Source organism: Chiroxiphia lanceolata, chromosome 11, assembly GCF_009829145.1.
Source record: "Chiroxiphia lanceolata isolate bChiLan1 chromosome 11, bChiLan1.pri, whole genome shotgun sequence".
Classification (NCBI taxonomy): Eukaryota; Metazoa; Chordata; class Aves; order Passeriformes; family Pipridae; genus Chiroxiphia; species Chiroxiphia lanceolata.
In genome coordinates this window covers 5,486,136-5,506,048 of record NC_045647.1, presented here as the reverse complement: position 1 = coordinate 5,506,048, position 19,913 = coordinate 5,486,136, and the positions used below count along the sequence as shown (strand labels likewise).

Below are 19,913 nucleotides of genomic sequence, written 5' to 3'. Positions count from 1 at the left end.
GAGGAGCACTGCTTAAATGCAGACATATCTATTTTGTCCAAACTTTTTTTTTATCTTCTCTGACATGTCAAATATTAAATTTTCCAAACCACCCAAGTGACTGACAGCAAGATTTTTTAAAAGATACTTACAGTTTTTATGCTCTGCCATGCTAGCATTAGATCAAGACATCCTATTTACAAGTGATATAGACCTCTAGGAGTGTCATATCTCACTGAAGTCAATTAAGTTTAGAATCACAATGCTTATTACTTTTTGATATGGGACTTATTTCTCAAAAATAACATTTTTCTCTTTTTGAATTAAGTCCTGCCTCTTCATACACATCTCTTAATGGCATTCCAGAGCTGTAAATCCCACCAAGACTCCTAATTTCTAACCTCCATTTCTCAGACTTGCCGTAAGTTGATCTCCCTTTGAAGCAAAAAAAAAAAAAAAAATCTCATTAAAAGACTGAAGATCCCCACTAAGAGAACATTGGATTCTTTCCCGCCTCGTGAGTTACATATCTGCTTTCTGTAGTTCATCAATACGGGAACGCTGATAGCACTTATTGCGGTTCCCTTGGCACAGCCCCTGGGACAAAGAGGCCGTGCGGGGATGGCCCTGCCGGGGAGCTCTGTCGGGGGCGGGGGACGCGCACAGCGGGTGGGGTTTTCTCGTCCATCCCGTCGTTCTTGTGTACGCCGTGCACGTGCAAAATCACGATTAAAACTACCCAGAACTCCGCTTCAGCAGCAGCCAGGAGCAAGCTCCTCCTCAGCATTCCTGCCCAGCCCCTCTCGCCCTGTTATCCCCTCGCCTTCCTCGCTCCGCTGCCGTAGGAGCTGCCAGAGGCGGGAGCTGCTACGAGGCTGCCTCGTTGTTCTGGATACCATTTCTCCTTCATCTGGAAGAGATTTTTTTTAATTTTTTTTTTTTTTAAATATGCGTAAGAATAAGGTCCTGTGCAAATTCCTCAGGAGATCAATTTGCAAGGCTCTTTGGTAGGAAAACCTGTTCTCTGGTGTGTATATTGGTTTGATATGGAAATCCATAAGCCAGCCCTAAATCCAATCACATCCCATATGTTGGTGTGCTCAGGGTTTTCTTTGTGAATTCAAGAGTAGAATCCATACCATTTCTCCTTTACAAAAAACCAGCACGTTTAATTTCTGTGAATAAACCAGTTCGTGAGGATCAGAGTCTATTCTTGGTGTAAGTATAAGAATCTGTAAATCTCCCTGATAAAAACCCTCCTGTGGCTGATAGCAGAGAGCATTAGTAGAAAATTTTAAAAGACTACAAATCCATGTGCTAATTAGAGCTTTGCATATCCCTGCTTCCCCTATTACACTGAAAGGGAAATAAAATACAAATGAAAAAGAAAAAGAAGTTAATATTGAACTGAAATATTAAAATTCTTCTGAACAAAATATTTTAAAGATACTGTTTTCTTCTAGAAGTTCCTTTGGTATGGACTTCTGTAGAAAAGCTTGATTTCATAAAAATGGTCTTTTCTGTCAAAACTGCTCTTAGAAAGTTAGCTCATAGCACCATAAATAACCAGAGATGCCTGTGCTGAATGCACATTACCCCTCTTAGCTCATGAATTCTGACTCCAAAATAAGAACTTTGGCTCAGTATGAAATGAATTTCCAGGTGTAACTGACCTGCTTTGTCCAGCAGCTCTTCTCCAGACTCTGACATGGGTGCAATAACATTATTCTCTTACTGGAAATAGGGGTGTTGCACCAAAGACTCGGAAATTGGGGCCTGAACCTACAGGATGTTGCACCATCCACCTGCAGAGAGTCCTGTGGGCTCTTAGCTGAGCTGTGACCTCCATGAAGTCACTCTTTTAAGTGACCTAAACATCAGAAGAACCTCAATATGGTTTTGAAGTTTAACACAAGGTGCATTTCCAAGGGAAAATAAATTTCAGTAGCCACTGTCCTCAGGGAAATATTTGTTCTGGTCTTTTGTAAGAAAATAGCAGTTTCTTTAGAGGAGATACTCTGTGTCTCCAGAACCCTTTCATAGCAGGAACATTTGAGAAAATAATATCCCAACCTAAAACTTAATGACCCACAGTGGGAGTCACATTGCTGCTGTTGCATGGTCTTCCCCAAATGAAAATAATATATATCTTGCATAATGAACAATGAAAATACTGAATATTAATGAAAATATAAATAGAAATTTAGAAAACAGACCACTGCAGTCTATTCTGATCCACTGGGGGAAAAAAAAAATCCCATATATAACCAGGAAGCTTGCAGAGAATGTGTGGAACATCACAAATTCTCACAGTTAAGGTAATTCTATACATAATGAGCATTCCATTAATCTATTTGTATCAATTATCATAATGGGAAAGAATTAAGCATGGTGTAATGCTAACATGCATTAGTTAAGTCAATTTTTTGACGATACCTTTGTGTTACATCGAGATCACGGGCCAAATTCAGCTGTTTTGTGGCCTTATTGGAACTGAGGGCACTCTGGCAGGTGAGGTGCAGTTAGCCTCGACCTCATAAAAACTAGTGAAAACCATAAGCCCTCTCTGATTGCTCTGCAAATGCATCCTGTAAGTTTGATCCTTTTCCTCCTGGAGCAGATGCAGAAAGTCAGTGGATTACATGTAAAAGAAAAATTGGAGTGTAATTGCACTGTGGCTATGAGGAGTCTTTTATTTGTTCACTTATGAAGCAGTTCGTGGAGTAGCATGGGACTTTGTTTTTCCATCTGTTACATATTCCTGTCAGAAGCAAAAACGTTATTTTGTAAGTACCATAGTAGTGGCTTATTATTTCTTAAAGTAAAGTATAGTATTTTCCCCTGTGCACAGTGCAGTCTGTAGTTCTGGCACATTAGCTGGCATAAACATTTTGATTAAAGCTTATGAATGTATTAATTACACCTGGGAAGTTTCCAGAGCTTATTCAAACTGAAAACTCTTTAAACTGCAGCCCCCAAACCTGAATTCTTCACAGTAAATGTACAAATGGCTGTCACAGAGTTGTTTTTTCTTTCCCTTGGATGTTTGCATAAAGACACAAAGTGGCAAGGGGGCAAATTCTTTTACCCATTAGTTTCTGTAAGCACTTTGTCAGAAAGACTGGAAGTGTCTGAAGAATTTTTACTGTCACGCTGTTCAACGTTTGCTTGAAGTCTATAGAACTTTAATTCTCTTTCAAATTTTCTCTGATCTCCTACTTCTAGCAGCATCTGCATATACTTAGGCATTTATCAGAATAACATATGGGTGTATGACCTTAACATGGTGATAGCATTGGCACACAGACTGGCTAATTGAAGCTGTATAAATAAATACAGTTATCATAAACCAGCTATGGTCCTAATGGACTGTCTGGAAGTGTTGATAGGATTGGTCCATATGATTCCTTTTGCTTGTATTCCCATAGTGAATGGCTAATGGTGTAAGAGAGTCAGAATTGGCCAGCAAAGCCTATGGAATTGTTTGGGTATCACTGTTGTGTCACAAGTAACACGGACGAGTTCTTACAACAACCTTCATCTGGATTAGGCTGTGGGGAGCATTGACAACGAGCCAGAAGCAAACATAAGAGAGGATCTGAATTCTAAAATCACTGGGCATATGACCCTGGAAAGAAAGGCATCTCTTATCTACCAACCGTCTGTGCCGCTGCCAAACAGCGCGAGAAGTCTCACCTGGGCGATGCTGTGCTCCTGCATTCATGCACACACGCACTCATTATGATTGACCTGCCCTAGGAAGGTCCATTAAGTGGAACTCATTTCAAGCACAGATGGTCCTGAATAGCCTAATGTCTGTCTGGTGGCCAGAATAAGTGATTTCTTGATGGCCTTAGACTTCTGATCACATACATGCAGCCAAGGAGGAAATGAAAACATGTTTATCATTTTGATAAACAACCTCCCTCATTGCTGCAGGATGCTCCACGTAACTCAGCAGAGTCAAATACTATTAAATTGTCATCACTGTCAGAGAGAGAACGTATAAGTTTTGTTACCTGAGTCATAGTTAATGACTTCCAGAATGTATAACACAAATCAGCAGTGCTGTTTGCCTTCTTTATGTTTGTTTACTGATAAGTTCAGGCTTGGCTAGAATACAGAGGCGAGTTATAATTTTGAAGCACAAAATATGCTTTTATTATTACCCCTCAGCTAGAGATATAAAAAACAGTGATGACTAGAAGATGGCTTTTTGGCTTCTGCCAGGCTTGCACTCAGACCTTATAGGTGATTAGATATTTTAAATCACAGCCTCCCACAGCAGGCTCATACTTATGATAAAATATTTCACTCTGCAGTGTGTAAACTCAAGGAGGCTTTATAACAGAGACAAAAAAGAACACAATTTCAGGAGTTTACTGTCCTCCAATTAGAATTAAACTATTAACAGGAATAACAAACAGTTGTCCCTGTTTTACAATAAGAATGCTGTGTTGTTTCTACAGTTTTGTATTTTAAGCCTATGCAGAACAAAGATTTCTGGAAGGTCTGGAAATATGAGCAGAGTTGCAATGACACAGAGAGTTGCTACCTACGGCATCCCAGAATCCTTCCTTGCAGCCAGTTCTGTCCCTCTTGCTTTGGTAGGTGTCACATTTTCTTCATGCAAAGTTGAGGGCATCCTGTGCACTGAGTGCTCAGAAAGGATCAGCTGTTCTTACTATCAAGTCTTGCTAATGTTTGGTGTGAAGAGGATATAAGTCATATAAGGACGTTTTCATTCATCTCTGAAGCTTCTTGAAGGAAGATCAAAGCTCTTCCTGATCTGCAAGTTCCTATTCCACTTCTAATCTTTTTCTGATTTTCTTGGGGCAGGAGGGAATTATTTAAAAAAAAAAAAAAAAAAAAAAAAAGATATTTTTCTTGTCAGGTGGATAAAGCAGCCACTTCATGAAATATAACTGTCAACAAAACATTTAGAAGACACTTACTTAGAGGATTTTAGGGCCTTTTCCTCTCCTTTTAAGTTCAGTGGCAAATCCCCTATTGACTTGAATGAGTTGGATGAAGCTGTTACTCTGGAATCAAAGCCAGAAGCTACCATAGCTCAATAGACCATAAGCTTCCAAAAAAAAAAAAAGACATTTCTGGGTTTTATGACAAGGATTCAAACTTTATTGCACTCACAGCCTATCAGGTCAATAATTCACATTCTTTTTTCAGGACTTCCAGCACTGTAATATCTCACCAGGTCTTCCATAATCCAGATGAACTACTGACAATAAAAAAAACACTGGCTCAGGAGCTGAAATCCTCAGATGTTGGTATTAGAGCATTTCTTGGTGCTCTCCATCCCCTCCCCCCAAAGAAGAAGTAGGAAATAAAAAGTAAAAATCACGGAATAAAAAGGTACTTTGCTTATACATCTGAACACCTTAAATGGTTTTCAGTGGAAACTGAAGACTGATTCATGTTCCTCTCCCCACCCTAATTAGTTTCCTCATTTATACACTGAAATAGAGCTTTAAGTTGAAAGCCCCAACCCCAGTATATTTGTGGTATATACATTCCTATGAATAATGTAGTCGAGGGTGTGCTTTTTCAATAAGGTTTTTTCTTAGTCTCACTGTGTCCATTTGTATCTGTCTGTGTACCTCTATTCCCATTTTGTATATGGATTTTTAAAAGTCTGACATGTATATGCATCATTGGTAAAATGTATACTAGCAAAACACACTGCATGCAATGCTACCCACCAGTCATTCACAGGCCAAACACGCCTAAATGGAAAAATCTGATCCCAAAAACAAATTTTCCAGGAAAACAGGGTGTGTACTGTGCAGACCTTTCTCCATGTGAGATGAATTTTTTCTTCTGTTGTCAGCACTGGGAAAGGGTCTTCCTATTATCATGATTATTATTATTTGCACATAGTTATAGTCCACGCAGATAAAACTTCCAATTAATGTACTTAACTGTCTAGCAGTTAAAAAAAAGTGGTTTTTCATTGCCTTTATAGTTTCATTATGTTTTGCCCCTCCTAAACAGCTATACACTTTGAGCTAAATTCTTTATTGCTTCAGCAACTTCAGCTTCCACATAACAATTAAAGGTGTTATAAAGCTCCTCCACCACATCCCATTATTTTGAATAGATAAGCAAATAAGCAAGACTAGCTCATGTGGTTATTAGTACTCATACAGCAAATTAATAGAGAAAATTAAGCATTTAGGTTATTCACAGATATTTACCACGCAGTTTATGTAGTCTAAAATTAGAAATGCTTATTACTGTGTACATTATCTTTAGTGTTGGGGTTGCAATCAATAAAATCACAAATCTTTCTCCTCCTAGGGCACGACCATAAGATGGATTGAACAAATGAGGATCTTTTCATTGCTTTCAATATGATTTGGATGGGGGAATAGGGAGTTTATGTGAAGGATTACTTCATAGCAAATGCAAACATTTGGGGCTGAGTTGATTATCACAATTCCTCTTACTCCTAAGAGACACTTCAAAGACCGTTTGTCAGATGATGGCTCTCTGTATTGTTGGGATCTCTCTTCTCTGACACCTATTGGCTTTCAAAAAGCTTGTGTCAGCAGGCCAAATGCACTTGATAGCTAATACATGCAGCAGCATGTCTGTCCAGATGACTTAAATATTTACTACATAGTCTCATGCTTGCAGACTCATCAGTGCTGAACCCCATGACCACATAACCCAAGCTCTTCTGCCCTGATGGATGTTCACACACTTCTGTCCACTGACTCACCCTGGAATGTCAGGGGGTTTAAAATTTAATATTATAAAACATTTCCACACTTTGTGTGTGTTCATTCGTAGCTGTTGTACCTCTTAATGCCCCAGGGACACCTTATGACATATCACCATATGACCTTTACATTCAGGGAAGAGATTCCTCCCTGCCCACCTACCCCGGTGCTTCACTACAGAAATGTCACATTTGTAGAATCCCCAGTTAGCAGGACTCTCTCTTGAGCTGGGAGATGCCACTGAACTCCCAAAACTCTACCAAAACCCTTTCTTCACAGCCAGACCTGGATCAGCATCTCCACACTGCTAATCCTCCCACCTGGCTGCAGGGTACTCTGGTGTTTAAAAGCTCTCGATATTGTTTCAAAAAGAGTGAAAGCCAAAGACATGAATAATGTGGTATAGCAAAAGCACTGTACTGTTAGCAATTCATAATGGCATGAAGAAATAGTGCTGTTCTGGAAAAGCTTCTTACACATCCTGTGCTTTAGTGGGCTGTGCATGAGGTTTTGTACTAAGTTTAAACAAATCCTGCCAAATTTATGCTGCCGTTTCATAAAGTGGCCAAATATCTGTGGGGAACAGACTGACACTATTAAACACTCAGTGATTATGAGCTAAATACAATCTTAACTGAGGAATGGAGAAATTACTTGGGCAGTGCATTAGCCCACTGTGGTGTTTGTCTCCTTGCACTGCAGTGCTGAGGTGAAGGGGAATGGCACACCTGACACGTCATTTCTGTGCTCAGCATATGCCACAAACACCAACTATACATAGACCCAAAGCCACTGTTTATCTGTCTATCACACCTCTGTGTTCTCCATCTAATAAAATATTGCAAATGCTCATAAAGAACAATTAGGGAGAAGACAAATTAAGCCTGGTGATCTTGCACACAGTGGGAATGTTTCCTGCCTTAAAACTGCCAATTTAGTGAGTGGAGTAGCAAAGGGAAGTGCTGTTGGGCCACACTGTGATTTGGAGAGACTCACTGTCATTCCCTAAGGGCTGAGTGCTAGCACAGAATCAAATATTTGGAGAAAAATCTTATTTCTAGATGAATTCCCTTAGTCCCTCTCCTTGTACAAGAGAACATTTGTGGAAGAGGCCTCCATAGTTACAAGCACAAAATCAGTCAACAGTTGTTGCACATTTTCTGTGGTATTTCATCTACATTTCTTCAGGCCCAGACCTTGACACAGTCGTTTTTAGGCCAAAAATTATGTGGATGTCAGAGAAGCTTCTAAAATAAGACAGGCAAGGGACATTTATCTACATTTTCTATTGAAAATGAGGTGTAGCAGTACCTGGCTGATTTGGGAGCACAGTAATGGGAGGAATATCATAATCCCACCTATATAGAAACCAGGCAGAGTTACAGGCAGGAGCGTGCCTGGATGCTTTGATTAGTGCTTCCTAATCAGTGTCAATATTCTCTTTTTTCTTCTTTTCTTTTTTTTTCTTTTTTTTTTTTTTTTTTTTGCCAGAAGGAGGAACGTGTGAAGTTATAGCAGCACACAGATGCTGTAATAAGAATCGAATTGAGGAAAGATCACAAACAGTAAAATGCTCCTGTCTACCTGGGAAAGTGGCTGGGACTACAAGAAACAGACCTTCCTGTGTTGATGGCAAGTACCTCCTCCTGTATATATGTCTCTGTGTACTATCCAGTAGATAGCTGTTAGTCTATACATTATGCATAGGAATTTTGTTGTGTTCTTTATTTAACAAAACACAAAACTCTATAAGCATGAGTATATATTTAGACCACCTTCCTGCTACTTTAGTGCGTGGTTCTGTGCACATGAGTCATGTTAAGATCTATCAAAAAACTGGGAGTATAGTACCCAGTTTAGGTACTTTGATAAGTATAAGAGATTCTGGGGCAGGATCAAGCCCTTAACAAATAACTGGACAAAATTATCCCTTGTGTCACTTCATGGGACCCTGTTGGTGCCACGTTATTTTTGATTTGTAAATATTTCAAAGGACAACTGCCATTCATTTTGATTTCATTTGGAAAGTCAGTGGCAAAACAAGATAAAGAAATGGATCTTGTGTTCTTGTCCTGAAACAAACTTCAAAGAAAGCTGGAAACAATCTTTGTCTTTTGAAAGCCATGGTGCTGTTGCTTGTCACGGGGATTTTTTTGGTGAAGGAAAAGCACCATGTTATTTGTGTCTGGGTTTCAGATCAGGTGTTTGGGTTTCATATCAACTCTGGTTGCACAGGGTGTTTTCCTCTCTGGGGCTCCCCTGCCGTGGCTGCAAGGTGAAACCACTCAGCAACTGGGGAGGGAAACAGGGCTTGGAAGTGCTTAGCAAAATATAAATCACATAAGAAGATGGGGAGTAAGTGGTACTAATCCCATTAGTTACCCTTCCCAAAGAAGCTGCTCTCTGTGCAGAATCCCTCTGTGCAGCAGCTTTGTGGAGTATCTTGTAAAAAACCCCTTGCTATTCTTTATGGTCAATGTCCTGTGCCATTGTTTGTGCCAACCCATGGCCCAGAGGTGCTTCTGAGAGCCACAGGTTGGTTTTGGCTGCAGCTGAGGTGGGCTCTGCACTGAGCTCTCCTCACCCTTTCCATGGCTGGACTCCTGGGGGTGGTGGTGTATCTGCAGGTTTTGGAAGTGCCCAACTTTCCCTCTCTGGGTCAGTCATTTGGCATTCAGCTGCCCTCCAAGTGAGCGAGAGGGAGGAGCTGTGCAAGCAAACACTGGGAAAAATGTTTTCCTCTGGGTACCTTTCCTCAATCACGGGCTGCAAAGGCACTAGAATGGAGCAGGGGCTGGTCCTGTTGTAGCCCAACGTTAGACAGGAGTATTGGTGGGTGTTGTGGAATGGAGGGTTGTGCAGACAAAGCTCAGTCTTGCACATTTGACACCAAAAAGATGAGAGTTGGGGGTACCTTGGAGCATTGAGAACCTCATGTTTTCACAGCAAGTATTTGTGGCATGTGCCTATCTGGTTTATATATTAAAGATACAAAAGAAATGTTTTATTTCCAAAACACTCTCAAATTTTTAAACTATGAAGCAGTATTTCATGGCTTGTTACACTGGCAATGTTATTCATCTTCTGAACTCATGACTAAAACCATGCTATGAATGCACCTGTGAATGATTACACTTCAATCCACGTTCTGTCATTCTGTTATTGCTTAATTACCCTGATAGAAAGAATCTTCTTTTTCTGCTAAGCACATTCATAAAACCGTACGTGAAATCTACAGCTGGTCTTAACCAAAGATCAGCTGTACCAGCCTTGAAGAATTTCATGTTCTTCAGCAGGTCATGAAAAACAGAGGAAGTGGACAGAGCAGAGAGACACCATTAATTCAGCTCTCTTAGCTCTGTTCAGAGAAGAGAAGCTCAAAGGATGCTTTGTTAAGAAAAAAGTCAGGTGCAGGTGTGGACTGAAGCCTAATTGCTCTGCCAGGATTACGATAAAAAGAAATGTTATTGTCCGGAATTTTGAAAGGAGTAAGGATAAAACAATGACTAATATAAAAGTGTAAAGCAAGTCCCATTGAAGTCATTGGTAAGACTCACTGTGACTTCAAAGCCGGAAAATGTGAACTACAAAGGAATGTCTTCCCCTTTCAAGTTCAGTTGTGGTAGTCAGCCCATAGCTGCTTTTGTAGAAGGCTGGTGAAGGGTTCAAAAGCCCAGTATGCTGCTCGTAAAAATTAATCCAAGGGACATTATCTTTGGCCTTTGTTTTATCCCGGGCTTTGCTTTGTGACTTTTGACATACTGACCTTAAGTCAAAACTTTGTCCTATTTGGTTGGTCTGTTCTTGCTAAGGCAAACTCCCAAAACTTCCCATGGGAGTCCCATTGACGTCAGTACTTTAACTCACACAAAGATTTGGGATTTGCTGTTTCTTTTGTACATGAGGACATTTGAAAAGGTCATCTGCAACTTTCTACCTTCCTTATCTACCATATTATAAGGATTAAGACCATTTAATCTCACACTAGGTTTTACGCTATGTAAATGTATATGATTTCAAGCCATAATGTGTGAGTAAGAAAGCTTGCTTGGGTTCATTAACTAAATATCCAAAGGTGAGCAATATACTCACACCCAAACAGACTGATCACCTCTGAGAGGTGACAAGGACTGGGACTCCCCATGTTGGCAGTTTGGCTCCCATCTGTGGTTGATTATCACCTCGAGCCACCTCCACCTGATGGCTGCTTAGTATGAACAACAAGCTGAACCTCAGTATTGCCCTGTTTGTACCATTGGCCAAACTGTGACTTATTGGGATTGGAATCAAGCTTTTGGTGCTTCCTAGTTAAATTTCATCAGAAAACATCTCATCAAGGCTCATGCTTTGACAGTCTGAGTTCGTGTTACAGAACAGGGATTGCATTGCCTTCCACTCCTGCCAGGTATTGCTCCGGGACACAACTGGGCTGTGTGTGTGAGAGCTGGCTTTGTTTTCCATTTAAGAGAGAGTACAATTATAGGTAGGAATCAGTATAACCTTTTTAATAAGTATCAGGGGTGATAAATGGTTCTTCTGTGAGATCTCCTCGTGGGTAGCACACCATCATTAGTACACATGACTTGGTTTGCAGTCCTGCTCCCGAATGAGCTGAAATTCAGGCTGAAGTTGTGTCATTTGTACTATGAAGGGCAGGAAGTTGCCGTGTATTTCCAAGAATCACTTCCTACCATGTCCAGCAAACTTTGTCTTTGGAGCCTCATCTTAAAAAAGGTACAGTGAAGCCAGGCTATGAAAGCTTCAGAGGTTAGAAGTTATTCCTTGTGTCTCATTCTGTAGACACTCTCCTGAAACCTGCCTTAATCACCAGTGAATTATGTAGTAGCAACAGTGAGAACAAAACAAAAGCCAAATCTTGTCACGAAACAGAGATGCCACTTTCTGTTTCTTTGCCCCTTCCGTTGCATATTCACTTTCATGAATCCGTTCACTAATTCAAGGTTTTTCTTGCTTAAAAAATGGTTTTGAATGCTCCCTTCACTCCCTACAATTTATCTTGCCTGCCACTTGGTAGTAGCACATACCATGGGCATCAGTCTGTTCCGCTCTCTGTCATGGCTGTTATTATTTTCTCCATTTGCCCAATTACCTCTCCAGAGCAAGTCTAACATGGATTTACTTCATTAGGTGTTACAGGAGTTTGAGAGGATCCCTTTCCCTGAGGAAAGCAGTGTCAAGCATGTCCAGTGGGCTCATGAAGGCCCTCAGGGGCCAGCACAAATCTCTGAGATTGTCCCCTTGCCTGCTGGTGCCTGGTTGGTGTGATTTCTCCTGTAGGCTGAGGTTTTATTCCTTTAACTGTGGTTGTCCAGCAGAGATATTCCCAGGAATGTCCTCTGCAGTTCCTCTTGGCCTCACTGGTAGGGTCAGTGGGCCCATGGCAATTGGCCTTTCAGGTGTCAAGCTCACGTCCTTTAGAAAATCTGTTCCAGTCTGTGAATAATTATCTGTCAATGGCTTCAAAATATTAGTTGCTTTTTCCTTAAGTTAATTTTCTGTTATTCCACATAAAACTAAAAGAATCCACTAAAACAAACAAACAAAAAAACCCATCCATATATGTATCTTTTCTTAATAAGTATTTGTCTTTTTTAGAAATTTTCACCATTTCCAGTACATCTTTACATTATGTGGGATGATGATTTCTTCTGTTGCTCATGCATAAAGTGAAGGTATTCCTAATCTTCTGCATTACTTCATGAGACCTTTCTTTTCCTGCTTTTCCTTCTCAGTATAGAAAGCATAGTGAAGCCCTGATGAAAAAAATGTGACTTTTAAATACCATTAAAATTGCTCTTTGAACTTTTTCAAGATGTACTCAGCATATTTTCAAAATATTTAGATATTATTCAGGGACTTACCTTCACGCTGCCTCCTGAAAAGGCATTTTGCCTTTGGTTTTGCTTTCTTACAACCCAAGACACTTTCTTCAAATAAAGGGCTGCAGACTGCTCCATGTTTGGTGGCTTTACCAAATCTTGGCATCATACAGGGTTTCATAACTTCAAAATAACTTTGTTGTGACAGTGTCAAATGTAAAGGTTATATCAAAACTGTCACATTTGGGTCAGGACTGTAACGTCCACCTCTCATTCTTCATTGACCTAATCTTCAGGCAAAATTGATGTCACCTTTCTGAATAGATTCAGATTTTCTTCTGTGGCATCAATAGAGTTGGCTGTGTGAGCTAGAGAGCAACAATGAGCAAGTGGCAGCAGGGAAGTGATTAATACACTTATGTCTGAGGTTTTTATTATCCTTTATGGCTTGTCTACACCTGACTTGCAGTTTTCTTTGGTTGCTTCCATCAGCAAAAGAGTCTTGTGGCCACTTGGTTTATTTTTTATTTTGTTCTGTTTGTTGTTTTGGGTTTTTTAAGCAGTTCATTCTAGTACTCTGTATAAAAATTATGGATGTTTGATTGGACATGGGAGTCTCCACCTTTTCTATGCTCTAGGGTGAAAGAGGGGGGGAGCAGAGGCCAAGTGAGCCCACAGGGTTGCTGAGTAAGTATTAACAGAAGAGGTCTGACAATATTCTCTCAGTCTTAATACTCCATATCATTACTATAAAAATGTAATAGGAATACAAGATACTTATAATTTACGGTCACTTTTATACTGAGAACAATGTGCTTTGTACCATATCCTTTAAAGTGGTATTGAACCATTCTGCACAGTCAGTAGGTAGTTATGTCTGTATGTTCTTTGAGGCCTTTGAATAATATATAATTTGTTCATCTATACTGAAGTTTACTATGTTACAATGATGCTCTCAGACACGCTTTTTTAATGTTTCAGTTTTTCTGTTCCCTTCCCTTCAATCTTCTTCCAGCTTATTTTAAGCTCTTTCACAGGCAACCTCATATTTCTTGCATAATTATCTCTGAAATTTGTTGGATCACAGAGTATGGAATAACAGAAAAACACCTGCACTGGCTTTTGAAATCACAAAGGGACTTTCATGCAGGTTGTGCATGTTGCCAGTGCTTTTAGGAAATGAGGTGGTTTTAACACTGGTCGAAACCAATGAGGAAAAAGGAAGTTGCTACTGAAATGCTGTGCAGTATCTCTCTTTCTAAATTATTCCTTGCAGAGATCTGAGGTGATCTGGTTCCATGTTGTCTGCAGCACAGGATTTGAAGCATTTGCTCTCAGGCAACAGAAGTAGTGTTTTAGCTCTCCATGGTCTGCTGTTGTCCTGTTTTATAGCAGTCATTCATCAGGGGAAAGGGAAATAATTCACTGATAGAGAACAATAGAATGAAATTAATCCAGTGTTTCCCTTTCTCACAGAGTGGCTTTGGATCACCTGAATTTTCAGATAATTCCACAGTGTATGAAATATTAACATGCAGGTACATACTTCACATTTCTATTAGTTTGAGGATAATCCATTACTAGCCACCATGTGGCCCTGTGAATTTAGATCAGACTTCATCAGGACAGCATTATCAAACCAAACACAAGTCCTAGTGACCAGTGGGAGCACCATGACTTTTAATGCCTCTCTGGGCCACACCTCACACCTCTCCAGTCATGCTACTGGATAGCTGGTACTGCTCATCCTTATTTTTCCATGTGCAATAGTGGGAGCAGAGAGAGGACATCATTCACCAGCACGTGTTCCTTTGTTGGCATTTTCCCTTCTTTCTCTCACCCAGGACCTACAAATGAAAATGTCATATCTGGTATCTGGTCACTCCTTAGGCAGACAGTAAGTGCAGCCACGCTGTTGACATGAGCTAATTGAGGGTAATTTTTAAATTATTATACTATAGAGTGAGCATACATTCAGGAGCACTGTGTTCCTTCAGTACAGAGGTGCAGCACAGCCCCTCGTGGGTCCCTGAGCTGGTCCTCAGCCCATGGATCCTCCCACAGCAATGGTGCTACCCCAGCTTGCACCACTAAGAGATGGGCACGGGGTATACAGACACTTCCTGGCCCTCCCTGGACTGAGAGCAGGATTTGAGCCTCGTAGAGTCAAATGAAAGACTCCTATTGACTCCGGGTCAGGTCCTTAGTAAATGCTTTGTTAGAGATAATCCTGTATCTATCAGCACTTACATCAAGTGAAAACAGTTCACAGTCACAAAGCCAATAGTTTTCTATTTATCTAATGTGTACTTTAGGTGGTATCACCAGAAAGCCTTTTTTTCCCCACTCTGTGAAAATACTTTCAATCAATTCTTATTTCTTGAAGAATGGGGGAAAAATGCTTTTTGAAATCCAAGGAGTCAGCTTCTCATCCCTCTAGCTGTGCTTCGGCCTAGATAAGAGGAGATCTCAGGGTCCCGGATTATTAATGCACTGTCTGTATGAATAACGAGCAGCCTTGGTGAATTATTCCACACTCCTGGGAAAATCTATAGCCCTGTCCTTCTGCAGCACCACTGGAACTGAGCAGTAGGCTCGTATTTATTTTTATTTGGTGAATTCAGATGACTTCATTTGTAGGGAGGGAAAAAATGTATCTCTTCCCCACTGACACCCATTTAGTAAACTCAAAAAAAAAAATCACAGAATATCACAAGAGCTATTAAAAAAAAATGAGAAAGAGAGAGGGAGAGAAGCCTTACTGTATACTGGAATATATTAAGACTTTTCTTTTTGTCCAGAAACATGTCTTCTTGAAACGCCCTTGCAGCCACCCTGAAATCTCAGCCAGATCCTGAGAGGTGCTGACTGCAGGGGGAGCAAAAGCAAAACTGGCAGTGATGATGCAGAGTAATTAGTTCATTTACCAAGGCACAGCAGCTCTCATTACTAGTTTGTCTTCTCATCTGCAGGGCAGAGGCTGAAAGGAGCAGAGGGGAGGTAAGTGCCTGACCCTGCCCATGGTGGGTGAGTTTTTGTGTCAGAGCACAGTATCATCTCCTGAACCCACACTATCAGTGAGCAGCCTGAGGAGAGCAGAGAGGCCCTGAGCAAGTGTATGTACAAGCAAACTATGTGTGGGTATATGTACATATATCTATGCTTATATATATATATATATATATATATATATATGTTTCTGTGCACACGCTGCAGACCCATCCTGTCAGGTGGTGTTACAGTACCCAGTGCTGTTCTAACACATGTGGATGTTTTCAGTGATTAAGGTACACAGGAGTAGCATGTTCAAGGATCACATCTGCAGCCTGCCTGAGCCAGTTTGCAGTGAGGGTTTCCCAGTCAGGCACTTGCCCCTCTCCCAGCGAGGGCTGTGCCATTCGTGCCACATGCAAACCTCCACCAGGCATTAGGGAGAAAGAGACAGATGATCCTGTGTTTCTGGGGTGAAGATGGTGCAGCTAATGAGATCTTCTGACTGTGGGTTTGTGTGAGTACATCTTCATCTCAGCTATAATTTATCTCCCTACCTGTGTCTTATATTTCTTTCTTCTCCAATTGACATTGTGGTTTCCTGCACAGCAAAGCAACCACCCTTTTTAATATCGAGCCCCTAGAACAGCTGACTAATCCACCCCTGATGAAGTGCAGAGAGCTCACTTAAATCCCAATTTCCGCAGGAAAAACATTTTCTTTTTCTACTTAAGAGGGGAAAAAAGACATGTCGTGGCACTATCTCCATCTGCCTGAGGGGTGGTCATTTTTCCAGACTCCAGCTGACAGATTTCAGTGCTGACACAGAGGGTGCAGAGCCCTCACAGCCAACCAAGGTGCACAAGCAGCATCCCTGTGGTGAAATTAGGGATTGGTACGGCCATGGAGCAGTGTGAAGACACACAGGAACATATAATTACTTCACCTGCATACAGGGTAGAGCAACCTTTCTCTCAAATACTTGCAATAAGCCCACTAGAGGCTAAATGGAAAAAACAGTAGGAGCTTTCTCCTCTGATGGGTAGCATTAAGTGTTAATCACAGCACTGAAAAGAGCCTGGTGAGGGGTTTTTGATGCAGGGAGGGCAGCCAGCCATGCCAGTGTGCCAGGCACCACAGGGAAAAAGAAGCACAATCTGGATGGAAAAAAAAACCGAGAAAAAATTCCCTTGCAGGGGTGAAGCCACAGGCAGGACTATGCAGGTGAGAACCATGAGCTCAGGTAACATAAGGACTGGGAATGCTGCCTGGAGAGCATGGAGAACAACCAGGAGAAGGAGTTCCACAGCTTTGCATACAGAGGTCTGCCTCAGTCAGACCAGAGGAGGGGCCTCAGCCCCCTGTGAACTGTCTGTGAATGTACAGGTGGCGGATCTAGGGGCCAGAAAAGCTTCAGCAATGCTAAGGGAGGCTCCTCTCACAACAGCCCAGCACCCAACAATGCTGAGGGAGAGATTTCCACATGTATCTGTATCTGCCACAGAAAGTACTTCGTTACCATTTACTGCATATGTGTGGAGTGATGTTCTAGCTGACACAGGATGCGTGCTGTCTTAGGAGTAAAAGGTTTAAAGCTTTACCCCCTGCCCTTAAACAAGCACTGGGTCCATGTTTGCCTTGAGCAGCAGAGCCCACGTGCACAGTCCAAGGGCAACATCCAAAGCGCTCTCAGAAAGTGGTTTGACACCCAGGGGCAGATTTTCAGCTGGTGTGAACTGCCTCTTGAAATCCAGAGAGACCTGCTAGTTTGAGCCAAATGAGGACATGGTTTGTTGAGTTTAGGAAAATGAACAGAATGGTGACTGGCCATTAATCCTTACTCACTGTCTTCAGGGAATATATGGGAGCAGTGTCCAGCTAATCAGTTGCCAAGGGGAGCTTAGGGAAACATTAGGGTCAGGTTAACATCTGTGCTGTATCCCCTCACACCAAATCCTTACAGTAATTCCAATGATTATCTATGTCTGCAGGGAAGACCATATTACTAAATGGCTAATTCTGCATGAGTTCACATCATACATCTTTTCTGCATCAAAGACTCTGTTTGTGGTGCATCAGGGCTGTGAAATGCTCTGTGTCTACAGGGGTCTCTATACACTGTAGAAAATATATGATCGGACTATTGTATTAAGCATCAAGTCTTTTTTAATTTTCTGTCAAAGCTACCTTCCATCTATAAACATGGAGATAGTTCACAAGGCTTGAATGTGGTTTGTGGGGTTAGGATTTGAACACAAAAGAAGTGGATGCTTACGGAAAAATGAAAAATGCTCCTCCCCACTGCACTCTCTTTAAATTAAGAGACAAGGACCTGAAGTTACTGCACACTGAAATTTGGAAGAGACGGTGACCAAGTCCTTGAAGGAAGCAAACAAACCGCGAATCTTTTGACTGATGCAGAGAATTCAAATAGGAGTCACTAATTTAGCACCGAGATTGTCCGTTGTGTTGAACTACGTGAATTAATCTGGCAACTGTGACTGGAGGCGGGCAAGTCAACAAGTGTTTAATTGATTCCAGAGAATCAATTATCCATACAATTGATCACAGACACATTTAGAGTTCCTCCTCTCAGAATACAACCTGTATAGTCTGTAGGACCCAAACCCCTCAGCAGTTTGTCAGTCTGTAGCCTGTTTTGGGTGATTTTTATGCGTCGACATTGCAGAATTGTCTTAAACTCAGGAACCAAGTAAGTACATTGCAAGCAAGGGATTTATTTGAAATCTTAGACTTTGTGCTGAGGAAGTGTGCTACTCAGCACATACATAACCTGCAGATTTTGGAAGAGCTGTCTATATGTAGGTGTCAAAGAAAGCATTATTCCTCCTTGGGAGTTGTTTCCATAGACCATTCAGTTTGCTACAATAACTGTTCAAGGTTAAGATGTTAAGATGGAGTATGGAAACTTCCAATAATATTTAAAAAGTGCTGCCTCTTCCTTTTGAACCTATCACGTAAAAGAAAGCATTGTGAAAATGAGCTGTGCTCCACAATTTAAGCATCCTGCCCTGTGTCATTGGTACATAAAGACCATTCTGCAGGCAGATGAATGGCTTTTAATATGTGGGTTTGTGTAATCACTTTGTTTTGATTACAATTCCTAGGCAGTAAGCATACAACAGAGTTTCCAAGATGCATGTGCATGGTCAGTACATTTTTTTTTTTATCTTCCAAATGTGCCCAGGATGCATGAACAGCAAGGTGAAACATCAGCACAAACCATCATTCAGGAATGAAATTGAGAAGCAAATGACACTGTCTTAACTGAGGACAAAGGCAAATCTCCCATTAACTCAAATGGGAGTAGAAAACATCTCTCTGTATTGGTTTTCTTATTACAAAATGCCCTCTTCTTTTTTTCCAGCCCCCTCCATGAAATACCATCAAATATGGTTGGATGTAATATAGTTATGCAAATAACAAATGAACTCTATTTCCTTCAGAAGTTTCCTTTCCTCCTCTTGAAAATTGCTAACTGGATGAACACATTTTAAAACAAGAGCACCTGTAGTCCCTGTTAAATATAAAACCTCAAGTCCATTACTGTAGTGAACACTTGTATCACATTAGTTATCCAAGGACACAGGTACCCATTGCTCTGAGCAGGGTGGGGGAAAGGACAGGGACCACTGTGTTGGACACAGAGTACAGGAATGAAGCAGTAAAGGAGAAAATCTGCATAGTTTTTGGCAGGTTGTGTTTCCTCTGGGATTCAGCTCAGCAGCAAAGGCCCAACCTCATCACTGCACTGGTGCCATTCATCTCTCTTGTTTGTCCATCGATGAATTCGGCTCCTCAGTGTCAGGCAGGGAATCAGGTGAGGAATTTGCCACAGAGCTGGAGAAGGATAACACTTCTTTCTAGCACTTTCTAGGGACTGGTCCTTTCCTTGGGTGGATGTGCAGTTCCAGCCACTCTGCTTCTTATAAAGAGGTGAATTATCTTGTGGGACCAGGTGCGGAGAAAGGCTTTGGCTGCTCAGCAGAACAGGCAGCCCCTGCTGGAGAGAAGAGTTGTAAGGCAGCAAAGCAAAGGATGGAGTGTGAATCTGCTGTCAGATCAGCACATGGGCACGAGGGACGGAGAAAGGCTAAGAAAACACTGGGGGATTTAATAAATTCCTCACCATTGAATGTTGCTTGGAAATTAGAAGAACAGCTAGCTCTCAACCAGAAGAGGTTGGAAACAGCTTCACAGTAGGGATGACAACTGGTTTTGAAGACTTCCAGTGTCTTTTGCCACACCCACAAAATGCAAAGTAATTAGCATTCCTTGATCAAATAATACCTCAGCATACTGAGGTATGAGTAGACCACAGACTAAAAGTCAAGACAAA

General features: G+C 41.2%; 1 protein-coding gene across 1 annotated transcript in view; it reads left to right on the top strand.

Annotated features, from left to right (window-relative positions):
- Positions 1-19,913, top strand: part of TAFA1 (TAFA chemokine like family member 1) — a 221,614-nt gene that overhangs the window by 167,034 nt on the left and 34,667 nt on the right. The window contains exon 3 of the mRNA XM_032699435.1: positions 8,214-8,354. Coding sequence (XP_032555326.1) covers positions 8,214-8,354 — 141 coding nt within the window. The remainder of the gene's footprint in view (positions 1-8,213; positions 8,355-19,913) is intronic.